At 40.2% G+C, this 24,605-nt stretch overlaps 1 protein-coding gene across 7 annotated transcripts in view; it reads right to left on the reverse strand.

The window, feature by feature from the left end:
- Chd2 (chromodomain helicase DNA binding protein 2) overlaps positions 1 to 24,605 on the reverse strand; it is a 113,184-nt gene that overhangs the window by 49,013 nt on the left and 39,566 nt on the right. For 6 of the 7 annotated variants that reach the window (XM_075952233.1, XM_075952237.1, XM_075952234.1 and 3 more), the window contains 10 exons: positions 23,049 to 23,093; positions 22,707 to 22,885; positions 19,855 to 19,979; positions 16,339 to 16,555; positions 13,805 to 13,894; positions 12,744 to 12,934; positions 7,314 to 7,502; positions 4,048 to 4,210; positions 3,498 to 3,650; positions 1,558 to 1,629 (listed from right to left, as the gene is read on the reverse strand). In XM_075952233.1, the coding sequence (XP_075808348.1) occupies positions 1,558 to 1,629; positions 3,498 to 3,650; positions 4,048 to 4,210; positions 7,314 to 7,502; positions 12,744 to 12,934; positions 13,805 to 13,894; positions 16,339 to 16,555; positions 19,855 to 19,979; positions 22,707 to 22,885; positions 23,049 to 23,093 (1,424 nt within the window). Of the gene's footprint in view, positions 1 to 1,557; positions 1,630 to 3,497; positions 3,651 to 4,047; positions 4,211 to 7,313; positions 7,503 to 12,743; positions 12,935 to 13,804; positions 13,895 to 16,338; positions 16,556 to 19,850; positions 19,980 to 22,706; positions 22,886 to 23,048; positions 23,094 to 24,605 lie in introns of those variants that run through there. The other variant, XM_075952238.1, reaches the window with a different exon arrangement.

Raw genomic sequence — 24,605 nt, forward strand, 5'->3', positions numbered from 1 at the left:
GCCTGCCATGCACAAGGACCTGGGTTCAACCTCATAGGGGTTGGTGGTGGTGGGGGGGGGGGGTCCTAAGGTTTTTAATGACATGGGAAAAAACTTACAAGTATAATTTTGACTAGGAGAAGCTGAAATCATGTACAGCAAGATTACAATCAGGTAAATACAACGAGATGAATGGTTCAATCTGTACATGCAGACAGCAATGTGTGAAGCCTATGTCACTAGTTGAAGACTTCATTTAGGGATTCTTCACCATCTATAACATCTGATCAATGGGCATGTACTGTCTTTCCCCAGATAAGTTTAAAATTAATTTTAAAAGGCTATAGAATGTCAGAGAAACCACAGTTTACATATGGCTATCGGAGAGAATGAGAACCAAAAAAATAAAGCCATACAAAAAGTAAACTTTAGATTTTCTCTGAAAAGGAAATAGAACATTTAATTCATATTATCTTTTAAATCTAGATAAGGGAACAGTGTCATCTTGGATAAAAACCATAATAAAAACTGCTTTGAGCCACCTATCTATTCTATTGAGCACCTATCACATGTCAAGGGATGTGATGAGTACTGTAAACTGCCACGTTTCACCCTCAAGGCAATATTAGAAAGTGGGGCTCAGAGCCACTGTGATTTTACACTAGAGAAATTGGAGGAGAAAGAGGGATGAGACTAATGTTTTCATGGTCTAATTCCACAGCCGTGTTTCTCAATACAGTATCACCCTTCAGAAGAAAGCATCCAGAGCACTGTCTTACCACCTAAACTCAGAGACAGAAGGCTTATCATTCTGAAATAATTAAGGAGACACTGAGTTTTTAAAACCCTTCAGACAGCAGAACATAAATCTGTTCTATCTACAAAAAACAAACCAAAAAAAAAAAAAAAAACTATGCTTCTAGACATTAGAATTCTGTCCCGGCAGCTAGGCTGCCTCCACTGATACCTTTCTTCCATGTTACCAGTTCTACATACACTAAAGCTCTTCACCCACACTTCTCCTAAATCTGTCATCTGGCCAATTGAAACGCAGACTATAATGTACTCAGGGTTTCTAACTTGGTTAAAGTAGCTCTAATATAGATGCGCCCAAGCCAAAACATTTTACAAAACCAATCCCAAGTGGGACATTTAGTAATGTAGCACTGTAGCTATGAAGCTATGAAGAGCATGGGCTCCATCCCACCAGGAGTCTAACATTGGCAGATACACTGTTTAAGCATCAGCACCAGGACAGGACAGAGAAGAACCTTGGACAACCTTGCACACTAAAGTTAACACCACTGGCCTGGCCCAACCGTGCTCTTGCCTTGCGGTCTTTCAAACCCATAAATTTCGTAAGCCAGTAGAAAAGATCACTAGTTCAAGGGAGCTAGGAAAGCATGCTTAAGCAGTGAGGACAACAAAAAAGCATCGCTTATAGTAGGGCTTCCCTGTTCCCCTCAAGACAGAAGCAGTTTGCACAAAATGTTTCAGAAATAGAATACATTGAGCTGGAAAGACTTCCTGCCAATACAAAGTCTAAGTTGTCCAAATAATAAGCCATGCATAATGTACCTCAGAACCGTCTGCATTGAAGTGATCCAATGCCTGTTTTCGGATCTCTCCCTTGATAGAACCATCCAGGCGCTGGAAAAAGAAACCACAAGAAAAATCTTGAGTGAGGAAGATCAGCTACCCTCAGAACAGAACATCAGACTTGGAACCTTTATCTCCCAGACACGCACTGAGTAAAAATAACTGGAAATCATTGGCAAAGTACTAGGAAGGGGTCCTGTGTAAACAGCATGGCTGCTGTGACCTGAGCTCTCCAGTTACAAAGTCAAGGTCAGAAGGTTCTGATTCACAGGACTGTCTAGGCTTATCCAAGGATCAGACCTTCAGCCAAAACCTACAAGGAGAGAGATGAGAAGCCAGCCTGTGTAACGAGGACAGAGTACCTCTGGTCACTTACCAAGTGGCTCCTACAGAAACAATACTTCTTAAGCAATATGGAAAAAAGATTAAGTGCTATACACCAAAACATAAACATTTACATACTACTGGAAATGTTCAAATTAAATGATCGTATATGCCAATTTTTTCTAAAATTTACACTCTAAAATTATATAAAATGTTCAAATACTGTATCACCAACTGAGCCTCAGACACTCATCTGTACATAGAATCTTTTGTTTCTTTTTTTTTGTTTTTTTTTTTGTTTTTTGAGTTTTTTGAGACAGCATTTCTCTGTGTAGCTCTGGCTCTTTGGGAACTCACTCTGTAGATCAGGCTGGCCTCAAACTCAGAAAAGAATTTTTTATTAGTTAGAAAATATGTCACTTCCAGGTATAGGACAGTTAATAGATATTATTCAATAGAAATATTCAACACATACAAAGCAAATACAAAATGTTGTATGTAAAAGGCATTTCTCAATATTCAGAACTTTCACACTGCATCCCTTAAAATCAACTCTTGAAACACTGAATTTACAAAAGGCCAAGCTGATCCAAGCAAAGTCGGAAAGGACCTCCATCTCCCCAAGGCCATGAACGCCAGCCACCCCCAAACATCAGCTCCACAGGGTCCTTGTGCCTCTCAACAACTACCTCTACTCCCTTTATCTACAACAAATCTGCACAGAGACTGGAACCAAAGGCATTTACAAAGGCAGGTTCACAGCCAGTATCTGAAATAAGAAACCCCTCCTTAAGTCCCAGCAGCAAGGGGCACTGAGACAATTCTACTGAGAATCACAACTTGCTCTGGGAAGTTCTGCTTTGCTCCCAACCTCAAACCAAGGCCACATTCTATGGGGTTAAGATAAAATAACGCTTCCTCTTTTCTTCTGCGGATTTGGGATTCTATAATGAGGTTCACACTTACTACTGTCTACTTTGACAACAGATATGGATAGATTGGGACATTTCTTTTGCCCATCTTTTCTGTCACCTTGTCCTGACGCGAATGATCGTGGCTACACTCAGTGGGTAGAGAGCATTTGCTGCACAGACCTAAGGACCTGAGCTTGAGCTCAGAGCCCATGGTGGAGGAGAAAAACAACTGCTCAGAGTCAGCCTCTGCTCTTCACACAGGCACCGTGGCACACAGATGCCTACGCATCCATCATTACTCAATTCTTTCTAAAAGTAAAGAAACTGTTGCTGGGCATAGTGGCACACACTTTACATCCCAGCACTTGGGAAACACAGGCAGGTAGATCTCTGTGAGTTTGAGATGAGCCTAGGCTACATAGTTAAGTTCCAGAAAAGCCAAGACTATATATAGAGAAAGCAAGAAATAAATTGTCTTTGTTTCTGTGTTTTAAGAATGGCTTTCACATGTTCATTATCATAACAGAGTAGTCTAAAGGCATGAAGAAAAACTGAAGCCTTCCCAGAACCTTAATTTCAGACGCTTTTCAGGATAGAAAACTTGTCCTCTACTCCAGTAAAGTGGGGAAGAGAGAAGACAGACAGACAGACTATGTGAGAGCAGTAACTGAGCCATCTTACCTGGAAAGGGTAGTGTTTGATAGTTAGGTACTCGGCCAGAATATCCAACATCCTCACCATCTGAGAGAAGATAAGGACTCTGTTTCCCCTTTCCCGGAGTCTTGTCAACAGTTTGTCCAACAGAATCAGCTTCCCACTGCTCCTGATAAGGGACTGAAGATTCAGAAGACGACTCAACCATTAAATTCAAACACAACATTGACAAAAAGTTCTTTAAACATGTCATCCACAGTACTATGCTTCCTGCACTTTACTTAAGTTTTTTCATCATTTTTGTTTGGAGACAAGGTCACACTATGCAGACCAAGTGAACCCTGAACTGTCCTCGAACTCAAGACCCTTCTGCCCCCACAACATCCCCATCACATCCAAGGGCTCCCTCACTCCACACCAGTACTGATATCTGACTTTTTTCATGTTTTTCAAAGCTTCTTCTGATGCCCCTTGAAGGGTAACCAAGGAAGAGAAGGAACACTTTGATTAAAATAAAAATCTAAAGCAAGCCTGGTCACTGCTGAGAAGGCGGTTCCATGAAGGAGGAACTGCACACCTGGAGGACCTCCTGGCCGTTCTCCCTCTCGTTCTCCTCTGGAGCTTTGATCAGGTAGCAGTGGTTGCAGCATTTCTTAAGCTCCATCACAATATTAAGAAAGCCGGATGTGCTGCCCCTGGTTCCTTTGGCAAGAGCCTTGTAATTCCTGGTCAGGATCCACCTGCAAATTGACAACATTTGCAAATAAGCAGGGTTTATGGTACCATAAGAAATAAAAGCTAAAAGACAGAGAGACTTTTACTTTCTATTACCTAACTGTGATCACTCACATCTCCATGTAGAAGCGAAAACATCAATGATTCTACTGAGTGTGTCACAGAACACTAAAGGACAATTCTAGAAAGTTACATACACACTCATATATACATATGTATGTACATGTCCGGGGGGGGAATAAGGGACTATCACTGAAGCACTTTTACAGAAATTTTTAAAAGGGAGAGTAAGTCATCTAACAGTAAGACACTGGTTAAGCTAACAGACTGTGGAAGCTGGCATGGTGGTGCACATCTGTAATCCCAGCACTCAGCAGGCCATGGTAAGAGGACTGTCAGTGCAGTCAGCACGGGCTATAGTGAGAGAACTTGTCTCCAAAAAATACAGAAACCACATATGTGTGTGTATTATATATTCATTATATAGGTATCAATTATAAGAGATTGAAAAGGAGTATTTTATAGTACAAAATGCTAAATAATGTTAAGTATTAACGTTTTAGATTACCAATTTGAAATGATGAGGAGAAATATATATATTATGGTATACTTATAGATAAGCCTTAGTAATAAACTCCAAAATGTTTAAAGTACCTTTATCTGAGTAATGGCATCTTTACATTTCTCATAATAACCTCAGTTTGGGGACTGTATCTCACAATGCTCACTGCATCACCATTTATAAAGCCAAAGTACTTGAAAAGGTCCATGTGTGCCCACCAGAGAATGGGACAAATAAACAGCAGGTCCACACTCAGATGAGATGGTTGGTACTCCCAGATAAGAGTACCATGATGGTGCAGAACTAAATCCAGTCCTTAATCCCAGCACTCAGGAGCTGAGTCTAGAGGAGTATCAAGTTCAAGGCCAAATGAGACTAAACAGTGAGATCCTACCAAAAGGGTTGGGGAGGGAAATGGGTGGCAGCCAGAAACATCATGCCTGTAACTCCAGCAACCAATACGCTGGGGCAGAAGAAAGGAGACCTGCAGACTACTCAGTTCACAAGTAGAGAATACTGGTATTTTTAAGTGTACGGAATTCATTAATTCTATCCACCAAGAGCACCCCTAGACCACAAGTCTGCAGTCTACATGTACAATCTCCCAGTAAAATAGTAGGTATAATTCCTAACTGCTTGGCTCCGGTTTGAGAGAGTAAAAGGAGATGAACATGAAACACTCTACTGTTTTAGAGGGTAAAGCAGCTATCAACTACAATAAGGATAGCATTCCTATCCCAGAACTCCAAACTCCAAAACAGTCTAAGTATGAACATGATTCCACAAATGGAAAATTCCACACCAGACCTGATACCAAACAGTCAAATGCAAGTGCACTAAAAACATACATAAAGTGTACACATATACGTGTACACACATGAACATGCTACACACACACACCTTACAAAATCAATGTGGTGGAACACACAGTGCTAGGAGGCTGAGGTCAACTTGATGAACACACAAGACTCTATCTTGAAAAGAAACATTTTCAAAGGCCAAGGTTTTTCTTTAAGAATTAATATATGAAAAAGACATACTAACAAATTATAATGGAGAGAATTATGCAGATTCCCAAACAAAAAGCATGAATGTTCCTATGCGTGTTTGTGAGCGTCAACTGGGAAATGTAAACGTTCTGTGGAGATTATTAAATTGTTAAGGAATTATTAACTACTTTTAAGCATGGTAACAGGATAAATTTTTGATTAAGAAGTCCTTCTCTTTTGAAGATACACACCAAAAGAGGAGTAGAAGAAAACATAAAGGTAGACTAATTAATGGCCACTGAAGCTGGATTATGAGCAGATGAGTAAACACTGTACTATTTTTGCTTATATTTGAAATGCCCCATAATAACATCTCTAAAAGCCAAATGGGAGTTTGGAACCACCTACAGTTCAGCAAAGTCTGCCCCAGCACATATGAGGCCCTAGTCTGATCTTCCAGAAACATGTATATGCACACACATTAATGCACAACATTTTATGAAAATTAAATGTGAAAGCTGATAACAAACACATTTTATTCTGTCATCTATGCCAGACTCACTATTTTCAAATTTCAGTAATAATACAGTGAGCCAAAAACATGGCTTTGGCCATACTGCTTGGAATGCTAGACAGGAAGGAGTGAGCTCTAGAGGTGAGAGCTATCTCTCCTGGACTTTCAAAAGCCCTTGCAAGTCACGTTCCTGTCTTAAATGAGACTGTGTTGTAATGACGTGTTTCTAGCCGTACAACAAGGCTTCGGGAAGGGACATGTTTCATTCATCTCTATTATTCCCAGTAGCTAGAAGAATGCCTAGCATTAAAAACTTCACAAGAGATTTATTGAATGGAAAACAAAAATTGTCTAGCTTAACCAATACCTACTTAGAATAGGAGTATTAGCACTAGAAATTACGGGCTGCAGAGCTGGTTTGGTAATTAAGAGCACTGGCTGATCTTGTAGAGGACCTGGGTTTGGGCCCAAGGACAGAATTGGTGGTCCACAACCATCCTTAACTCCAGTTCCACGAGATCTGACACCCTCTTCTAATCTCTGCAGGTAACAGGCATGCATGTGGTACATATATACATGCAGGCAAAACACTCATATAAATACAACATAAAATAAATAAATCTTTCCAAAAAATGTTTTGCTTGAAAAACTTCTGATTGTTTATGTAACAAGAATTGTGTGGAAATTCTCGCTTACTCAAAGAAAAACAAATTCCCTTTTTTTTTTCTGAGTATGAATTTTAACCTAATTCTGTGTTGAGTCTACAAAGCTCAATGATTACCCACGGCTGAAATCCAATTCCTACTGCTATAAGAAAGCAAAGCTTAGGCTCAGGCCTGTTCCTAGTATTCTGTAGGGAGGTAGAACTCTTGAGTTCAAGACCAGGTAGAATTACATAGAGAGACCCTGTCTCAAAAAAACAAAATAAAAAAATAGAAAACTTTACTACTGAGAACTCGCCAGATTGGCAAGGGTCTAGACATAATTACTTTTAAAAAGGCACGTCTTGCTTATGACTCATCTAGCTCGTAGCAGGAACTTACTTATAATACTGTTTCTGAAGGGCTGACATCTCCACCCTGAGAATCTGCTCCACTTTGGCAGGAAGTGATTTCTCCACATCTTTTTTGACTCTCCGAAGAAGGAAGGGCTCTAGTACCTTATGAAGACTCTGATAGCCATTCTCTCTCCCCTTTCCATGGTCTTCTTCAAAATCTTCCCAGAACTCAAACCTACGGATGAAATTGTCACCATCAGTTAGTTATATGAAAAGAAGAACATTTTCACAACAAATACGAACTGAACTAGGAGTAGGGGGGCTTGGAGGGGATTTTAAAACAAAATAACCTTCAATCCTTCAATTCATACCGCATGGAAAGGCAAAATTTGTCCATCACTGAATCTTCAACAAAAAAGAAGGGAATAAAAAAAAAATCTAATTCTAAAATTTCAAAAAGCGACAAGGTGGCTCAGCAGGTGGACACCTGCAACTCATCATGGTCTGTGTTCTGGTTGATGCAGTGTGGTCAGCTGCAGCCACTATCAACAATGTGCTGTGTACTAAAATTGAAAGCCAAAAATCACCCTCCCTCAAGTTGCTTCTGTCAGGGATTTTGTGGGAAATTGTGTAAAGTAATTGATACGGCCACTACTGACTGTGATCTCCAGGGAAGGAAAGAGGGATCCAGTAAGCAGACAGGGACAAAGAACAGCCATGAGAAAGGACATACATGCAGCAAATAGAGAGATACATCAGCCAGAACTCTAAATAGTGCTGTGCTGTCGATGGTTACCTCCATCCCCAAGGGAGACACTGGTAATGTCTGGAGACATTTTTAGTTGTGACACCTGGCCTGCAGTGCATAGACGCCAAGAATACTGCTAGATGTCCTACAAGGAAAATGACACAAGGCAGCTGGGGTGAGGGTGGGAGTGTCTAGTCCAACCCAAAGGTAAGAAGCCCAGCCCTATGAGATAGGACTAAATGGAGGGGTGCAGAGAACTCTCCTCGCAGAAAAATACTGTAGTGAGGAAAGGGAGAGAGGAGAGAGGGGGAAGGGAGGGGAGGGGAAGGGAGGGTGGAGGAGGGGAGGGGAGAGAAGGGAAGGGGAAGGAAAGGGAGGGGCGAAAGAAGGATCAGCCCAATGTTCATCTGCTCAAGTAACAATTGCAGCGGAGCTAGCCCAAGAGATTCCATGTCTCAAACCACCATAGGGGATCCTAAACAGTCTCACAAATAATACTGTTTCAAAAAGGTCAAAAGCAAATAAAGACAATAAACTTGCTGCCTATAGGTCTGCCTTACAAGAAGCACTAAAGTTAGCCCTTTGAGCTAAAAAAAAAGGGGGGGGGGCCTATAGAAACCTCAATCCACAGGAAGAAATAAAGATCACCTGGAAATGATAAAATACAAGTGTTGTTTTTCTCTTTTTAGTGCTTCCTTAAAAGGCAATCCAGGATTAACCAATAATTACTGCTGTATTCTTGAGTTTCTAGCCAAGAGAATTTAAGGTGGAGCCATTGTGGAACAAAGCTGCTACCCTTCTTAAGAATTAAGCTGAATGTCCTTTATTTATGGCTAGAAACCAAATATGAGTGAGTACATCCCATGTTCCTCGAACTCAGGACCGGGAGGGGTGCACCCACACACTGAGACAATGGGGATGTTCTATCGGGAACTCACCAAGGCCAGCTGGCCCGGGTCTGAAAAAGCATGGGATAAATCCAGATTAGCTGAACATAGCGGACAATGAGGAATATTGAGAACTCAAGAACAATCGCAGTGGGTTTTTGATCCTACTGCACTTATTGCCTATGGGGGAGCCTAGGTAGTTTGGATGCTCACCTTACTAGGCCTGGATAGAGGTGGGCGGTCCTTGGGCTTCCCACAGGTCAGGGAACCCTGATTGCTCTTCGAGCAGATGAGGGAGGGGGACGTGATCGGGGGAGGGGGAGGGAAATGGGAGGCGGTTGGGGGAGGAGGCAGAAATCCTTAATAAATAAATAAATTAATTAAAAAATAAATAATAAAAAAAAAGAATTAAGCTGGCATTAGCCTGGAGATTAGGCTGAACTACAGAATCCCTAGACAATCCAAAAGTAAATCATTTTAAAATAGTAACATAGACTAAGAGAAGAATTACACAGTACACTAAAAATACATACACTAAGCAAAGCAGAGGAGGAGAACTAGGAATAAACATGAACCATGGAAACAAGTAGCCAAATGACAGGAACAGATCCAACCCTATCACTATTTATATCCAAGAAACTGCCTCAACTAATCAAAAAATAAATAACTTGTATCTAATGCTCTATTTCCCGGTTTCCACCAATTCCATCCAACACCAAGGTTCTACAGAACATTAACTAAGGCAAGATATAAAGAGCATTCACATAAGAAAGACACTGAAAAGCCTGTACCTGCAGAAATATGGTCCCCAAAGTAAAAATACAAAAAAATTGGTAACAATAAAAAAGTTATAAAAAACAAATTTATGAACACCAGATAAATATGTAACCCTCAAACATAGCCCTACATTAACTGGAGCTCTAGACCCTAACCACAGCTCTATACTCAACTGTAGCTGTAGACCAGTAATTCTCAACCTTCCTCATGCTGCAAACCCTTTAATACAATTCCTCATGGTGTGGTGACCCCAACCAGAAAATTATTTTCAGTGCGACTTCATGACTGTAATTTTCCTGCTTTATAAATCATAATGTAAATATCTATGTTTTAATGTAAATATCTGTGTTTTCCAATAGTCTTAGGAAACCCTTGTCAAATGACCCCTGTTATGGACCCACAATCCGAAAACCACTGCTTTAGTCTCTAGCTCAACTGTAGCTCAAGACTCTAGTACAGTATAAAAGTGAGATGAAGAAAACAACGTAAGAGGGCGCAGGATATATGGTGAGCTCAGTAGGGAGCACTGACCCACTCAGCACACAAGGATTTCAGCGCTCTACGGAAACAACAGAGCACCTTAACTGATACCTAGATTCAAGGCAATCCCAACAAAACTACAGTAGGTTCTTCCCCCAGAAATTAATGAGCTGATTGTGAAGCAGGGATGCAAAGCCCTTACGAGTACACGAAATGCTCTAAGAAAGAAAGAAACGGATTCTTATACTTCTCCATGTTAAACACCAGTAGGAAGCAGACACTCAAGACTGCTGTGCAGACGAACGGAAATAAGTATCACAGCCCAGGATTGACAGACCAGAAGCAAATCCTGTCTCTATTAAGATTTCCAACAAAAGACACGTCTTCAACAATAATGCTGGAACAAATTTCCAGAGTGCTCAGTGAAGAAAAATTAATCAAGGTCCTCATACTCCATATACTAAATGCCTCAAAGTAAAATACGCACCTAATGTGACAGCTAAAATGTCTTCATAATCCATGACTAGGCCTATCTATTCTACACATGTCACACAAAAAATTACTTGATAAAAGCCAATCATACCCTTTATTTTGACAAAAGTGCTTCATCTATTGAGAGCACCTGTATCCAGAAGTGTTTTTAAAGAAATAAATTGTTCAACCCATATATTGTCAACTCAATTTTAAAAAACCAAAGCTACGCTTTTTAAATTCTATTTATCTTTATTTTATGTGTGTAAGTGTTTGCCAGCATGTATGTTAATATACTAAGTACATGCAGTGCCTGCAGAGGCTAAAAGAGATTGCAAATTCCCTGGAACTGGAGTTATAGACTTCATGTTAACCACCATGGAGTTTTTAGGAACTGAACCCAGATCCTCTCAAGAGCAGCAAATGCTCTTAACCAGTAAGCCAGCTCGCTAGTTTCAATTTTTCTAATTTTCTTAACAGGAAAATATATGAATAAAAATTTCACTAAAGAAGCCCAAATAGCCAAAGAGAAAATAAGAAGATGGTGAACATCCTTAGTACTTATAAAGAAAAATATATTATGGAACATTTACCTGTCGATTATACAATTAGTAATTCAACTGCTTACTGTGTCTCAGTTGCTAATCCAGGTAATGTGAGCCAGTGTTGACTAGCAACCAAGATCACTAGTATTTTCACATGCCTAATTTAGTGTTAACAGATGAAGAGGTGCTATGCAGCAAACCAAACAGGGGATAATGCTCTAGTACCCTGTACAGATCTGACACTCGTATTGGTTTAATAAAGCACTGATTGGCCAGTAGCTAAGCAGGAAGAATAGGTGGAGTGACCAGACTAGGAGAATTCTCGGAGAGAAAAGGCTCAGTCTGTAGTCACCAGTCAGAAGCAGAGAAAGCAAGATGAGAATGCCTCACTGATAAAAGGTACTATGCCACATGGCTAAACATAGACAAGAATTATGAGTTAATTCAAGTTGTAAAGTTAGTTAATAATAATCCTGAGCTAATAGGCCAAAGAGTTTATAATTAATATAAGCCTCTGTGTGTTTCTTTGGGACTGAATGGCTGTGGGACTGCTTACAGAAGAGAAGGCTAAGAAAGGAGGTGGCTGTCTTGTGAAAGTAAGGAGAAGCATTCCAGACAAGACAGAGTAGGAATGGGATAGCATGTGGAAGGGACAGAAAGATGGCCAGGAGGGCTGAAACACGATGACTAATAGAACAAGTGCTGGATTCAGTATGAGCCAGGATCCAGCTCGTACAGTCTTTCACACTAGAGGAAGGAACTTAGACTTCATCTAAGTTGTCACTGTAAGCCACTAGATAATTTAAGACTGTAGAATGAACATATATACTATGTATCTATCCTATATAATTTATACTCGAGATAAGCCAAAGTCCTGTAAGAAGCAAGTTGACTTGAGCAAGGACTAAAACTAATGCTTCTATTAGCAAAGACAGAATTTAAGACATGTCAGACTATGTAGACCATATACTTCATTCATGTGGCTTTTCAGTTTTTGTTTTGTTTTATGCTTTTTGAAGCAGACTTACATGGAGCTTAGAATGGCCTCAAACTCACTATGTAGCTGGCACTGAATTCCTAATCCTCCTGCCTCAACCTCCCAAGTAGGGATTGGGTACAAAAAGAATCACTATCTCATCTGACTCGCATTTGTCTTAATAATTATTTTCCAAATGCTTTAACTAATTCAAACCTTTGGTAGGCAATTATATAGTCCTCCTTAACAGGCTAATTTCTTTAGTTTTTATCACTTTAGTATAGAAGACCGCAATACAGCTGCTTCTGCCACAGATAAATGTTTTGCCTCCCCATGCCATCAGTTATGGTTAAGCCTATTAAGAACATCAAGAAGTTGCCAGACATGGCAGTGCAGCCTTTAATGCCAGCACTTGGGAGACAGAGGCAAGCTGATCTCTTATGATACTGATGCCAGCCTGGTCTACATAAGTTAGTTCCAGGCTAGCCAAGACTACATGAGACCCTTATTTTAAAAATACAAAAAAAAAGGGGGGGGGACATTTACAATCAGACATTCTAGCACCTTTTGAAAGAAACAGGAAGGAGCTTACTTCTCCGGCATAATAAAGTGCAGCAAGGACCAAAGTTCCTTGAGGGAATTCTGCAGAGGGGTGCCCGTGATCAGTAGCCTATGGCTGGACTTGAAATCAATCAGAGTTTTATACAATAAAGAGTCATCATTCTTCAACCGATGGGCTTCATCTACTCCCAGGAAGGCCCAGTTAATACTGCCCAGCACAGTCTAAAGTAAAAAACAGAAGAGAACGAGCCACCAGGTCAGAAGGGGACCCACAGTGCTTACACATTAAAGCATTTCTGCATAAACACCATCACAAACATACACAGGTAGGCACGCTTATTCTTCACAAATTTAATATCTATTAGGATTCTTCTGCTTGTTCTAGCAATGGCCAGAGTCAAGAGTACCTCATCCTCTCCACTTTTAGTGAGTCTCTTACACAAACTACTGCAAGCTCGGCAAGAGGATGAAAACTATGCTGAACAAAAGCAGAAACAAAAATTTCATGTGACTGTCTTTTCAAGACTATTTTCTTGCCTATTTCCCACCCCAACCCTGAAACACAGAAAACACAAAACCACCAAATTGAATAAAAAAACAGTTACCACTTAGTAACTGTAGCAAAGGCTCTCCAGTCTCTGTACTGTAGCTCAGTGCTTCCTCCTGCCTCCTGCTCAGCTCAACTGGACTTGGTCAACCTGAGCTCCCATTCAACTGTGAGGTTTGGTTTCTACTTACAATTGTAGTATCTGAGGGATATCTTAAGCTTGTTTCTTTGTTTGGCTTTTTAAACAAAACCGGAAGAATAACTGACAAGTAGGAAGCACCGTCCCCACTATCCCCACTACTAAGTATGACACACATGGGCAAGACTTAACTTTGTTTTTTTAAAGATTTATTTATTTATTATGTATGCAGTGTTCTGCCTGCACACCAGAAGAGGGCAGCAGATTTCAATATAGATGGTGTGAACTACCATGTGGTTGCTGGGAGATGAACTCGGGATCTCTGGAAGAGCAGTGTTCTTATTCTTAACCTCTGAGCCATCTCTCCAGCACCCAAGATTTAATTTTTTTATGAATAATTACACACCTTATCTTTTAAGAGGATCTCATATGTTGTTATAAGTGCATTGAACTTCAACCTTTTGGTTTGAGAATGAATCCACTCATATTCCCTTATCTATAAGAAGAAAAGAAATAGTAATTAAAACACAATTTCAGCTTCCAAATTTGTAACAAGTTTTATAATAGATAGAATAAAAATGACAAAAATAAAAGTCTCACAAAAATGGAATAAATAGCCTATGTACTCTAAAGAAACTTAAATAACTCAAACATTGAACACTGAGTCAGAATCAATATGTTGCACTAAGCAGGAAAATCATTAGTCATTGCAAATAACCCAAACCACCCTCAAAGATCTGATGAGTGTGCAGTATTTCCCAACAATCAAACTTCAGGAACTTGCTGGGTTTGATGTAACATCCCAACACTGAGGTGGCAGAGGCAGACAGATCTCTGGGAGTTCAGGGCCAACCTGGTGTACAAAGTAAGTTTCAGGACAGACAGGGCTATTACACAAAGAAATCCGTCTTGGAAAAAAAAAAAAACCTTTGGGCACTTGAACTCAATAATGGAAGGCTTTCCCAGACCCCTGAAGTGTTCTTAAGAAAATAAAATTTCGGGGGCTGGAGAGATGGCTCAGAGGTTAAGAGCACTGATTGCTCTTCCAGAGGTCCTGAGTTCAATTCCCAGCAACCACATGGTGGCTCACAGCCATCTGTAATAAGATCTGGTGCCCTCTTCTGGCTAGCAAGCATACAGACAAAACACTGTATATAAATAAATAAATAAATAAATAAATAAATAAATAAATAAATAAATAAATAAATAAAAAAGAAAATAAAATTTCTATTATTCCTTAGATACAGTGATATTTACTAAAATATGACAAATTATAGCCCAGAAATTTCATTCATCATAGTTAACCGATACATTCAAGAAAAGAATTTTACAGGGTAAAAATAGAACTTAACATAAGTAGAAAATATTGAGAATATAAAGAAACTAGAAAATTAATGAATCCATTCTGAAACATGACCAGAAATTCAGCAAACACAATGTCTACTGACAAAGGTCTTATGGTGTGTTGACTGAGAAAACAGAACTCGAGACGATGAGCATTAGCAGGTGATTACCACCAAAGACTAAAGGGAAGGAGAACTGGGTACCTGCCACAAATCAAATTCCCACGGGCTTCCTTCTCCTTTAAGAACTAACAAATTAGAAGAACTAAGAACTATTATGCCTTAGAAAGTCAAAATTATGGCACTGAAGCCTAATATAGTTTATAATCAGACAATTTTTCTCATTTTGTTTTGCTTGCAGGGCTGGCAATCAAACTCAGGGTCTCGCAAGCTAGGGTCTATCAACTGAGCTACAATTCTAACCCAACCAAGTGCGGGCAAAATGATGGCATTCAATAAAAACAAGTTTGAACCCATGCAAATGTGCTTACAGCACTTCTGTAAATTGTTAAAGATTCCTGGTGACCTGCTCTAACTACAAGCAGTCTCCAGAAGGGCACAGCTGTGTCTGCTGAGCTAAGGCTCCAGTGCTCCATTCTAGTCATCTAACAGCAAGGTGAGACAGACTTCCTGGACAGTCTTCAGCAGTCTGTCAGGTATTTGTTGCCATTAATTTTGAGGACTATCACAAAAATTACAGGGATACAAATAAAAGCACCAACACAAGAACCAACATATACTCAAAAGAAAAAAAATTCTCAAAAAAAAATTTTCTAAACAAAGACAAACTTTTATCACTATGTGCTAAATTCATGATGTTCAAGGCATTGTTTGATACCAAATAACTCTCTTTTCTGCAGTCCTAGAAATGTGTTGTTTTCCTTTATTTTTATTTCTTTCTTGCAAGTTATGAAGTTAAGAGATCGGGAAATAAATTCTAAGAACTCAAGTCTTCCCAACAACATTTTGAGTAAGACAGCAAAGACATTAATTTTCCATAAGAAAAGGTAATCTTAAATAAAAAGATCAAACTAGTGGTGGTAATACATGCTAATACTCATAGCTCTCAGGGGCTGAGGCAGGTGGATTGCCACAAGTTAGAGGCCAACCTAAGCTACATAGTGAGACACTAGGAGGGAAAAGAGACGGAAGAGAGAAGAGAAAAATCAGAAAGAAGAGTAAAATCAGAGAGAAAACAGTGCAGCCTAAGAGATTCCCATGGAATTATTGCTGTTTTAAAACAAAGTAGTATACACCTTGTTCAATGTATTAAAGAATATCTGAGTTGCATTGACAGACCTCCAAGTACTGAGCCCATAGTACACAATGTGTGAATGACTTTGTTCTGTTTTGTTTCTTTTTTGAAATGGGGTTTCTCTGTGTAACACCCCTGGTTGTCCTTGAACTTGCTCTGTAGACCAGGCTGCCTCTGCCTCCCAAGTGCTGGGATTAAAGGTGTGCACCACCATTGCCCAGCATGTATGAATAATTTTACTCAAGAGTTTACTATAGTTTTATACATCTATAAAATATTTTCAGTCAATTCTAAAATACATTTTTAACACACATGCTACTTCAACTCCTTTTGCTTACGCACCGTATTTCTGCTCATCAGGTCGCCTATGTAAACCACCACGTTAATCTCTGGGGCCCAGATTTCGAACTCCCTCTGCCATGAAGTGAGGGTGGATAAGGGGACGACTATAAGAAAGGGTCCATAGAGCTGGTGCTGGTGGAACAGGTAGGAGAGAAATGATATGGTCTGAATGGTCTTTCCTAGGCCCATTTCATCAGCAAGGATTACACTGTTACTTCTGCAGTAAGAAAAAAACACAAACAATTTATTAGTTCATGAGAAAACAGTATGTGCACCAATTATACACTTGACAATATCAGCAGAGAAAGGCATCAGAGTGACCTTCAATGAATTTCTCCTCACCTTCATTTTTAATGACTTAAACATCCTAAATAAGGAAGAAAGCAGAAGACAGGAACAACAGATCAGGCAAATCTATCTGGAAGAATATTCAAGACTCAGATTACACAAGATTCTTCTAATTGTTTCTATCTTATATGTAAGGCTTCGAATTATATTGTCTACCATAGGCTATCCCTCCTAACAGTGAAGACAGTTCTATCATAGATGCATACAAGTATGGAGCCTTTGGTTCATCAATATACAAACCAAGGAAACTGGCTATCGCCGTGCTGCTTATTCAAGAGTCATGTGCCTCTGCGCACGTTACCTCCCCTTTCCACTGTGTTCCACTTGACTGTCCAATACCACATTTACTTGCTTGATGCAGGGTGTGAAGGACCCTTGTTGGAAGTGCTGGAGATAGAGCCCAGGGCCTTGTATGTTCTAGGCAAAGGGGAACTGTTTTAAATATGTCACAGTCTAGACTTCTGGGGCTCATTCTGGACCTACTATGTGTTATTTGTGCATATACTAGAGACTATTCAAGAAAGAGTGCAGGATTCTGAGGGGTTTGTTTTGTTTTTTTATGAAGCAGAGTCCCACTGTGTTGTTCAGGTTGATCTGGAATTTGCACTCTTCCTTCCTCTGCCTTGAAGAGTTAGTAGGAAAGGTAGTACATCCAGCCTTTGAAGACTGATCATGGGCAGTCTAAGCGACAGTGGATCTGGAAATGGGCTGGATTCCACATTTGTTTCTTTAATTGTACACATGTAAAAAAAAAAAAACTAGATGAAGAATATGAGCAAGGTTAGGAAAGTATGCTTGGGAAAGAGAAAGTAGTCAGGAAACTAGAGATTGATGTATGGTACAGTCTGTAAACATTTCTGCAAGGCTCTTTCTTCAAGGGCCAATGAGATAGCTCAAAGAGTAAGGCATTTGCCACAAAGCCTAACTACCCAAGCTCAGTCTCCACAATCCACATATTAGGGAAGACAAGATTCCTTCATGTCAGACATGCAATTATATATACATACATATGAGGTACACATGCAATATAAGCAAACTTGTAAAAGATCATTCTTTATATAGCTGAGGTTCTGGATTTCCCCAAGCATCAGAACTGTGGGTGTGCCAAGGAGCCTCAGAGCTCTGAATTTGCTTGTTGTTTATAGCTTTGTGCTGTTTCAGGGTACTGCAGTTCATGTGGGTCCTTCCCTGATCAGAGTACGTGGATAACCCAATCCCAGTGCCATCAACTCAGCTTAATCTCTAAGTGGCTTACTCTCCTGTGCTCCTGCTTGCATCTTTATCTGTAGTAGGGGACTACATTTCCCTGCAGAAACCAGCTTTCTTTCCCGCTTGCAAAGCCTGAGAAGGGGAATAAAGGTGCTGACAGTCCCTCTGGAGGATGTGCCCAGACTAGTTTAGGAAGGGCTATTGGTCATTCTTCCCTTCCTGCTTTTTCTGACATCTGGAAGATTTAACTGTAGCTGCTCATCAAGTCAAACATCAGTACACATGGTTTGAAAGAAGCAGCAGCATGAGGTACAGCCAAAGGGGTAAGTACTGACAGTTAGAAGCTGTTCAGGACCTGTGCGTGGGTGGGTCTTTGTATTCTTGTTCCTGTGCCTGGAGAGAAGCCGCTACCCCACCCCGCAGCAGCCCAGTCCTTGTTCCTTTAGCTATGCTCATGCTACTGTGATTGTATTCCAACCTAAAGTCTTTCTGTCCCAAATGAACTGATGGTATGTATTGTATGTATGTATGTATGAATGTGTGTGTGTGTGTGTGTGTGTGCGCGCGCGCTTCACTAGTGAACCAGTGAACTGAAAGAAAAAAATAAAAGTTAATGTCTAGCTAGAAGAACAAGGCATTTAATTTGCCAAGATTGCAGACAGATCTCTGGGTTTTCAGCAAAACTGGTCTATATAGTGAGTCTTAGGGCAAGTCAGAGCCACAATGAGACTCTTTTAAAACAAACGCAAAAAAATCTACCTGCAAATATTCTACAACTCTGGAGAAAGGTCTTGGTATCCTGGCTAAGCACCCTAAATTGTAGAATAAAAGGGCTAGCTCATATAACCTCTTTAGTTACATTAAGTTAATACTGATCCCTAAAAAGAGTAGGACTTATTATCTTCTGAAAGGAAAATTTTTTTAAAGTATTTGCTCTATAATTTCATACACATAATATTCTTTGTTCAATCCCTCCATTTTCCTCTATCCCAAACTCCCTCCACCAAACCAAGCCCCTTCTTCCCAAGTCTCTTACCTACTTTCATATCTGTTTGTGTCTATATGACTGCCACTGCATTTAATTAGGTTTGCCTGCATTAGTATGGGTGGGGTTAAGTAAAATCTTTTTTAAGCAACTAAAATGGTTGTGACCCACTTTCTCATACAAACTGAAGCTCAAATACTGGATTTTCTTCAGAGTGTTAAACACTACATTCAATTGAAAGATAAGTTTTGAAGGTGGGTTCACCTGGGAAATCGTTATTATAAATGTGTTTGTAACTAGAAATCATCACCTGTAAGAAAAATGAAGACACAAGCCAGGCATGGCAGCACACACCTTTAATCCCAGCACTAGGAAGGCAGAGGCAGGTGGATCTCTGTGAGTTCAAGGCCAGCCTGGTATACAAAGTGAGTTCCAGAATAGCCAGAGCTGTTACAGAGAGAAACCCTGTCTCAGGAAGAAAATAAAGAAGACACAAAGAAAAGGTGGGGATGGAGAGATGGCTCAGTGATTCAAAGCACTGGCTGCTCTTCCAGAGAACCTGATTCAATTCCCAGCACCCACAAGGCAGCCCACAACCATCTGTAACTCCAGTTCCAGGATACTGATGGCCTCTACTGGCCTCTATGGGTACTAGGCACACAAGTGGTACACAGACATACATGCAGGAAAACACACAGTTTGTGTGTGTGCGTGTACACACGCGTGCGTGTGTGTATACTCTGGGTATTCTTGTGTGGGTGTGCTTCTGTGTGTGTAAAATTTCTTTATAAAAAGGTATGCATAGAAGACTGTCATTGGCACTAAAGGAAGCCCTCATATGCGCGTCACATAATGAAGAGGAATCACGTTTATCTTGAATCACTTAAATTCTCAAAGCCTAAGTGGTCCCCATAACTTAGGATAAAAATAAGCCAAACACAGTGGAGAACAATCTAGCCATATCTTCTACCTACTTGCACCAGGAGTGAGCAAGCCAGTTGAGACCCTCTAGCTGATAATCCCGGAGCTCCAGATTCTCCCCTCCTAAGTATGCTGGCTGCTTCTTTAAAGCTACAAATCGTGGTCTTTGCTTTAGTGCCTGAAAAACAAAAATTAACAAAACCTACGTCTTAGAAACATTTTCCCCTGCTCTTAAATTACAATGTTAGCCATATTTTATGTACTCTATGCCAAAAAAAGCTTAATTTCAGATATGAATGGTTACCCCACCCTACCCCATCCCAGTACTCTCTATTCTCAGAGTTCATCCTAAAGTCAAGTATTTTTAAATAACTTGCTCTTTTTCTGAAATAAAGTTATGAGCATAAATTAACTCTGTATTTTCTCATCCTTTACTGTGTGGCACACACATTAACACTCTGGAAGTTTGTCATTGAGAGATGTTGAACAAGCAATCCTACAAATACTGTAACTGGGAACTCTGAGGTTCAGCCCACTTACATTGAGTCCCCAACCTTGTGAGTCTAGTTTCCAGAAGGAAAAGTTGCTCTTTCCACTGCTGAAGGTTTGAAAACTTGCACTCTACTAAGGCCAAATCTACTGCTTACACAAAACATAGATTCTGCAGTCAAATCAGTTTGGGGCGCAAACAAAGCATTCAAAGTTACGCAAGTTTCTCTCTCTACTCAGGACTTTCAAAGTCTACGCATGTATAGCTATAAGATGAATTCCTCAAGTCTTTCTGCAAGGTGCCTTTATCTTTTGTGGGAATTACCACCGTAACTGTGTGGTCGTTAGTACATTCAATTCTCCTATGCAAGGATACAGTCTGGCTCCTCATGCTCACCTTCTACACGAGCCATTCATCTAGTCCTGACAAAACAACCTTCCCATGCCTCGGCTAATTGGCCCTCCATGCAGTCTTCAATTACTGTAACATATTACTCGATGGATCTTCTGGCTCTCGTCTCCTACTCACTGTCATTATCTGAAGCCTTCAAATAAAACACTGATCACAACCTGGCCCTCTACAGTGCAAGGTCCCAAAAACTGTAGGACAGTCAAGTGACACCTCCGTCAACACAGTCAGGACGCGTGCTGTGAAGGAAATGTGCTCGGCAATACCTTCGGATCCACAAGTTTTCTATTACAAAATTCTTTTGTACCCTTCATGGAAAATCAACCCTGAGGTCTTTTGCTCTTTTTAACACTGTTTTTCATAGATTATTTTATTATTGTATTGTGTATATGAGTGTTTTACCTGCATGTAAGTATATACACCACATGTGTGCTTGGTACCTGAGGTGGTCAGAAGAGGGTGTTGGATCCCTGAGACTGGAGTTACAGATGGTTGTAAGCCACCATGTGGGTACTGGGAATTGAAGCCCAGTATTCCGCAAGAGCAACAACTGCTCTTAACTACTTAGCCAACTCTCCAGGCCCCAGAGCCCTTTCTTGTATGCTATTAAGCACCAAACTACTTTTCAGAGCAGAGGCAAAGTAAGCACTGGCTGCTTTCCTCTGAAAACCTCCTCACTGCCCACCAGAACCGTGGCCTCCACCTCCACTCTGTAGCTTCTCCACCACACACACATGCTGGTCTTCACAGACAGGGGACTGATGTTATCAACATAAACTTCACCTTCTATAAGGCGGTCCAAGGAACCAAGCATACTTCTAGATCTCAACAAATTTCAAAAACACAGAAACACTGGTACAACCAATCTGACAATAAAAAGCCTGTACTTTTCTGATTTAATATTCAGAGACATCTTTCCTGTTTGTTTTAAAGTGACTATTTTCAAAATTTTCTAATAATATATCTAACTCTATAAAGAAGTAAATTATAGAAACCAGCAAAGTTATTATACAACAGATACTCCTTCTAAAAAACATGAGTGTGTTCTTTTTTTTTAATATTTATTTATTTAATTATTATGTATACAATATTCTGTCTGTGTGTATGCCTACAGGCCAGAAGAGGGCACCAGACCCCATTACAAATGGTTGTGAGCCACCATGTGGTTGCTGGGAATTGAACTCAGGACCTTTGGAAGAGCAGGCAATGCTCTTAACCAATGAGCCATCTCTCCAGCACCCCATGAGTGTGTTCTTAAAAATTTCTAAAAAAATAATACACTACTGTGCACCACATGCGTGCAAGGACCCTGCAGGGGTCAGAAGATGGCACTGCAGCTCCTGGAATTGGAGTCACAGGCAGCTGTGAGCCACGCTCAGGTCTTCTCCAAGATCAGTAAGTATTCTTAACCTCTAAGTCATCTCTCCAGCCCCTGATCCTCTCCTTTAGCTTTCTTTTTACTTTGCACCAAGTAAAGTATATTCCAGGATGGCCTTGAAGTCACTCCAAGGCCAAGGATGACCTTGAATTTCTGACCCTCTGTCTGTACCTCCAGAACCCCGGGATTACAGGCATGAACAATGAAACCCAAAGGCTGCACACAAGCCAAGTACAGTCTGCTAACTGAGCTATAGTCCCAGTCCATGCAGTAATCATTTGTATTTAATATTACGTTTAAATCACCATTCATTCCTGCTTTGCTTCTATATACCTGCACAACTAACCCTTGGGGTATAATACCTTCCCACAAATTCATACATACATACATACACACACACACATAAAATTAAAATAAATATATAAATCAAAGGCATGCGCCACCACACTCAGCATAATACATATTCCAACACTCAGGTTGTAGAAGCAGATTGATCTCTGTGTGTTCCAGGCCAACCTGATCTACACAGTTAGTTCCAGGACAGCCAGGGCAATATAAGAGACTCTGTCTCAAAAAAACAAAACATAAAACTATAAAAACTAAAAACATAAAAGCCAACAATGGCAAACCTTGCACTCTCTTGTTGGAATGGTTTTGGAGTTGTTACGGCTGTGGAAGCTGTCGATACAATTCTGGAATTTCTTTCCGATCAAGGCTTCATCTTCCCAGCTACACTCTGAGTAAGGCAGTCCCATCCATTTGCAGAGATATTCAGGCTCATTTGAAGGCGCTGGCTTCCGACTATGAGCTATAACATGAATAAAAAAATTATCAGATAATATCAAATTAAAGGAAGTGATATTCTTTCTAAATATATAACTAATAAACACCATGTGACAAAACTATAAATCTGCAAATCACAATGTGCTCATAAATACTGAATATTTACTAAATATAAGACTGTTACTCACCTGGAAAATCTGTTTGGCCCAATGTAGATTTACTTGTCTTCACAGCTAAACAAATATAAAATAAGACAGAAAAGTTACAAATATACCAAGAAAGAAGAAGAAACAGATTTTATAAGTAAGGAACTGGAGAGATGGCTCAGGGGTTAAGAGCACTGGCTGCTCTCCAAAAGAACCCAGATTCAATTCCTAGCACCCACATGGCAGATCACAAGTTTTGTTACTCCAGTCTCAGTGGATCTGAGGCCTTCTCTTCTCGCCTCCTCAGGAGCAAAGCATGAACATTGTGCACAGGTATACATGAAGGCAAAACACATACATATAAATAACTTAATAAAAAAAGCTTTTACAAGTAAGAACGTGTGCTCATTCTCCATGGTTTAAAGGAAGCCTGTTCTAACCTGGGTGTCAGACTACCATCTAGTACTCTGCTATTTTTCTTTTCAAATACATTAAAAATATTTTTAAGTATAAGGGTTCAAATAAATCGAAGACCTTTTCTGGGTCAGTAAGACCACCAAACAAACCACAGCAATGTGTGATGGAAAACAAATTCCATGGTCACCATCAGGGAATGTCTGAAAGACTTTCTGTGCATCGTTTCCTAAGGCAGGCGTGCTGGGCTCTGGAGAGTTGTAAATGTCATGTGTTTTCAGTGTTGTCTATCACTGACAGAAAAGAGCATTTGAGGCACAGACTCTGTACAGTCGATACAATGACATACTATTATTTCACAGAAGGATCTCCGCGTTTAGAGGTGCAATGAAGCAATTGGGGAAAGCCTTAACTAGAAGCTTATAGTCTTAAAGGTTCATTCTCCACAAGTTTTTTTGTTTTGTTTTGTTGTTTTGTGACAGGGTTTCTCTGTGTTGCTTTGGAGCCATCTCCACAAGTTTTAAAATTGAAGTAATTCCCAAAACAAAGAACTTTTAGTTTAGTTGAAAGAGTAAAAATGGCCGGGCAGTGGTGGCGCACGCCTTTAATCCCAGCACTTGGGAGGCAGAGGCAGGCGGATCTCTGTGAGTTCGAGACCAGCCTGGTCTACAAGAGCTAGTTCCAGGACAGGCTCCAAAACCACAGAGAAACCCTGTCTCGAAAAATAAAAAGAGTAAAAATGGTTCTGTTACTTTTTAAAATAAGGCATCACTGAATCTACACTCAAAACCATCTCTCATTCTCTCCTGAAGCCCCCTCAAGCAGACCTGTTCTGCTAACAATTACTTCCTGTTGCCATTTCACTGAAGCCAGCCAGCGCTACTCCCAAATTCAAGGATCAAATCCGAGACTAGTGTTCTATGTCAATCGTCTACTTCTACTGCAGCAATCTCTTAGCTCACCTCTTAGATCACTGCCTACTCCTTCTCTGTCTCTAGAAAACATGCTAGAATGTTCTCAGACTTTCTCTTCTCACAATGTGTTCTCTCTGTCTCTCTCTGTCTCTGTCTCTGTCTCAGTACATTTCAAACTTTAAGTACTACCTATACATTAGCAATACCTAAATATACCTCTAAGTCACCACAGGAATACATGTTGGAGTCCTCAAATAATACTTGTCTCTTA

Source organism: Microtus pennsylvanicus, chromosome 18 (assembly GCF_037038515.1).
Source record: "Microtus pennsylvanicus isolate mMicPen1 chromosome 18, mMicPen1.hap1, whole genome shotgun sequence".
NCBI classification, from domain to species: domain Eukaryota; kingdom Metazoa; phylum Chordata; class Mammalia; order Rodentia; family Cricetidae; genus Microtus; species Microtus pennsylvanicus.